At 51.5% G+C, this 3,953-nt stretch overlaps 1 protein-coding gene across 1 annotated transcript; it reads left to right on the forward strand.

Moving 5' to 3' along the window:
• Positions 1–1,906: 1,906 nt before the first annotated feature.
• flbD (putative MYB family conidiophore development protein FlbD) lies at positions 1,907–2,869 on the forward strand (the record flags this gene model as incomplete). The annotated part of the gene is made up of 1 exon (XM_057074719.1): positions 1,907–2,869. The coding sequence occupies one exon, from the start codon at positions 1,907–1,909 to the stop codon at positions 2,867–2,869; it is 963 nt and encodes a 320-aa protein (XP_056934224.1).
• Positions 2,870–3,953: the final 1,084 nt, after the last annotated feature.

Here is a 3,953-nt window from a genome sequence, read left to right on the forward strand (position 1 = left end):
GTCGCCCATTGACTAGGAGGTTAAGCGTAGGAGAAAGAAGGGAGACAAGAGAGGTGGATGGACTATTTGGTCGCGCTGGTCAGGGGAGACTGGACAGGGTTCCTGCATTGGGAAGGCCAAGTGTATAGAGTATCCAGATTCCGTACAAAGTACCGAGCCCTCCGTATATTGCGATGGGACAAGTACGCCAGACCCTTTCCAATCATCTTCCGTACTTCTGCTTTGGCTGTGACCTAACGGGTCGATAACCAGGTTCTATGGATGAATGCCACCGTGGGCGTCACTATAGACGGATGTACTATAGAGTCCTCCGCCGATTTTCGAGGAAAGTCGAGGAAGATCGTTCCCCCTTGGCCTAGGCAGTGAATATTGCTTTTTCGCTCCCGGTGAGTTTTGATGCTCCAGGTTGTTACTTTTTTTTTTTTTCCCCTCGCTTTTATTTTTTGTCGAATTAGTTTTTCTGTAGATTTTGCTACGTCTGGATTTGCACCCGCATCTGAACCAACGCTTTGGGACCCTCTGCACGACGTCGAGGCACGACTAGTCCCGTTGAATTCCGCACAGGCCCGGACCATGAGAAACTAGGACCATCATAGTCCAGAGAGTCCGTCATAGGTGGATAGGTGGATAGGTGTGGTAAATGCTGGGGAAGAAAAAAAAGGTACGAAGCGACCAAGAGAATTCGAGCAATGAAAATCGACCCCCCGACGACAACAACAACAACAATAACAACAACAAAACCTCCTCCTGCCCAGAAAGAGCCTCCTTCAAGCCCAAATTGATCGAGAGTCAATCTTCAGGATCGAAGTATGATGATTATTTGATCATTGCAGGAGTCTCTGTTTGCTGTGTGGACGCTCAGGCCTACTGTCCCAAAGGGATTTTCATGATTTCATGGATTAAAAAATGGTTAATTTTCTTTTTTGGAATTAGATTAATTCGATTTATTAAATGCCATTTTTCCACAAAATAGTCTCGTTTTAGCGCGGGCAGTGATTTGGAATTCCAGCAACGGGGCTCAGGGTCGATCCCTCCGATCATTACGGTATTTCCTCAGCCCGGATTCCCGGGTCGTACTGACGATCCCCGGAGCATTTTGTAACGCCCATTGCCATGGTGTTTGAGGCTAGAGGATGGGGCTTGAATTCGTCGTTACCTCTCAAGATCATCCTCGTTGAAGTGAATTGAGTCGGCCCAAATCGTGGTATAGATTTGTTGATATTGACGGTTCTCCTTTTTTGGAGGAATGGGGGGGAGGGGGTGGAGGACGTACCTGGTTTGGACCTGGTTTGGGTGTGGTGGAGCCCCCGAACCTCCCAATGCCTGGGCCCCAGGTATTGGGGAGGGAGGATTGGGGGGGAGGGCGGTGGTGGAGGACCTAAATCATGGTTCTGTACCGCCCCCGAGCGCTGAACTGTCGTGCTACGGCTCAATAAGGTATTTCATTTGGACCGCCGTTTCCAGTTCTCGTACCGTACCAGCTGTACCGCCCGTACCCACCCGTACCCGTACTCCGTACCAGAACCACTGTATTGTTCCGAACTGTCAGCTCCGAGATCTTGGATCGTGATCTTCCTCCCATAGCGTGTTGCGGGTGGAGCTGGACATTTTTCTTAGACCCGTCCCCCTGGGTTGCAGAGTTGCAGATATAATAATTCTCGTCCGGGACTCTGCATTCTCCTCCATCTCATCACCCCAACCTTATATATCTACACCTTGAGAACCTCCCTCGTCTTTCCTCACCTGCCAACTTCGATTTACCTCCATCCAAACCTCACTCTCTATACCTCCCTCTACTCTCTCTCCACCCCACCTCTCTCTCGCTCGCGTTCCCTCTCCCTCTCTCTCTCTCTCCCCACCCCTCTTCTCGCCCAATCCCACGCCACACCACCTTTCGACATCCCATATGGCTCCTTCTCACCGTCGTGGACCATGGGTCCCCGAAGAGGACCAACTGCTCCTCCAACTGGTCCGCGAACAAGGTCCCAACAACTGGGTCCGCATCTCCCAACACATGCATTACCGCTCGCCTAAGCAATGTCGGGAACGTTTCCACCAGAATCTCAAGCCGTCTTTGAATCGAGAGCCCATCTCCGCTGATGAGGGCCTGATGATTGAACGCATGGTCAACGAGATGGGCAAGCGCTGGGCGGAGATTGCCCGCCGCCTGGGAAACCGCAGCGACAATGCCGTCAAGAACTGGTGGAATGGCAGCATGAACCGCAAACGCCGTGGCCTGTCGACCCCGACAGCCCCGGCCCGTACCTTCAATGGCCGGATCGAAGCTCCCTACGCTCGTGCTTCCGTCGTGAGCCCCAATCGCCCTCGCTATGCCACCCGGCCCTGGGCAGAGTCGCCCGTCGAGTCGACCGCCTCTTCGGATGTCTTCTCGTCACACTCGCGCCGCGAGTCTATGTCTACCACCCGCCAGCTCTCTCCCATATACACTCTGCCCTCCATCAACCGACCCATCGAGACACCACTTACCTCCCCCGCCTTCTCGGAGGCTTCCAATGCCACCTCCATTGAGCCTCCGTCCATGATGTCCGACCACAACTCTGTCTGCTCCTCATCTCCGCGCACTCTGCCGTCCCCGCAGCTTCTGCCCATGTCGGCGGAGATGCGTTCGCAATACGACGTTCGCCGACCCAGTACTGTGTCTGTCCATGTGGTCGATGATTCACCGAGCTATCCCGCTCGCTCACTCGAATCCCTCTCCGGGATTGCCTCCAAGCGGCGCTGGACGGAGCACCAGTCCACCCTAGCCTCCTGGCATCAACCGGCCGACTCGCTCCCCAAGCCGTGGCAGTCAAGGCCCGTCGAGCCCCCTCGTGATACGCGGATGGGTGTGAACAATCTGCTCAACTAAACCCAGTTCAACCTTCCTACTTTTCTTTGTTCTCAATTACGCATCTCTTTTGTCACGACTGTACGACTCTGTTGTCTGCTCATTTGCACCGTCTACCTTACGGGCTGTTCTCTGTTCAATACTTTTACTATTCCCCATTTTCCCCTCGAACTCAATCGGGCTCCGAGAAGCAATTTGTACATGTTCCAAAAGCCCCACGCTCGCTCTATTCTTGTTACCTATGATTCTTCTTTTTGTTTCTTGATTCCAATTTTCCTCTTGTTGACCCTTTCCTTTGTACTCATAATGTGTATTACCACGGTTCGGTTCTTCCAAAAATATGGGTGTTTTTTCGGTCAAAGTGGGGACTCTTGATTTGGGGCTTTTTTCTGTCTATTGATTGATTGATACCTTTTTCTTTTTTTTTAGTCTTCTCCTGTTTGGGGGTTGGTTCATGGGACTGGAATTGTCCCGGGGAGTTGTGCTTTATTTCTCCGAAAGAGATCGAGAGCGGGGATTGACTTACATTGTTTCGCCCCCCAAAAAAGGCAATACGCAGTTGAATGAAAATAATGAAATAACTTGCTTGAAACCTGAGAAATCATTCCATCCTTCGTACTGTAGTCACTAAGCTGGACTTCCATTCTTCCGTACGTAGGACTTGCTCGTCCTGACCCTTCTCTCGAGAAAGCCATCCAACGCCCCCATTCAATACTCTCTCCTCGCTTCCCAAAGCCCAAACTACTGTTTCGATTTGATTGATGTCTTAGAATATCCTGAACATCCTGTACGAAGTCGAGGTCAGACACAGGGAGGTATTGGTTGATGCGTTTTGCGCCTTTATTTATTTATTTATTATTTTTCTTTTTGATTTGGTTTTATCCGATTTATTTGTTGCGCCAATGCACTATTTTCGATCGTTTCCCCTCGGCCGCTACTGCAAGTGCGAGTGTTGGGGATGGGATGGCCGGATGGGCGACACGCTGAGGTTGCACATCAGCTCGCCATCGCGCCTCGCCCTGGGCTTTTGCGGCGCACGGGTGGCATGGAATAGAATAGTGTGGTGGAGGTACATGATATTGTGACGCACAAAGTACATCGGCTC

This window comes from Penicillium macrosclerotiorum, assembly GCF_028827735.1.
Source record: "Penicillium macrosclerotiorum strain IBT 26536 chromosome Unknown utg000003l_segment0_segment0, whole genome shotgun sequence".
In the NCBI taxonomy this organism is placed as follows: domain Eukaryota; kingdom Fungi; phylum Ascomycota; class Eurotiomycetes; order Eurotiales; family Aspergillaceae; genus Penicillium; species Penicillium macrosclerotiorum.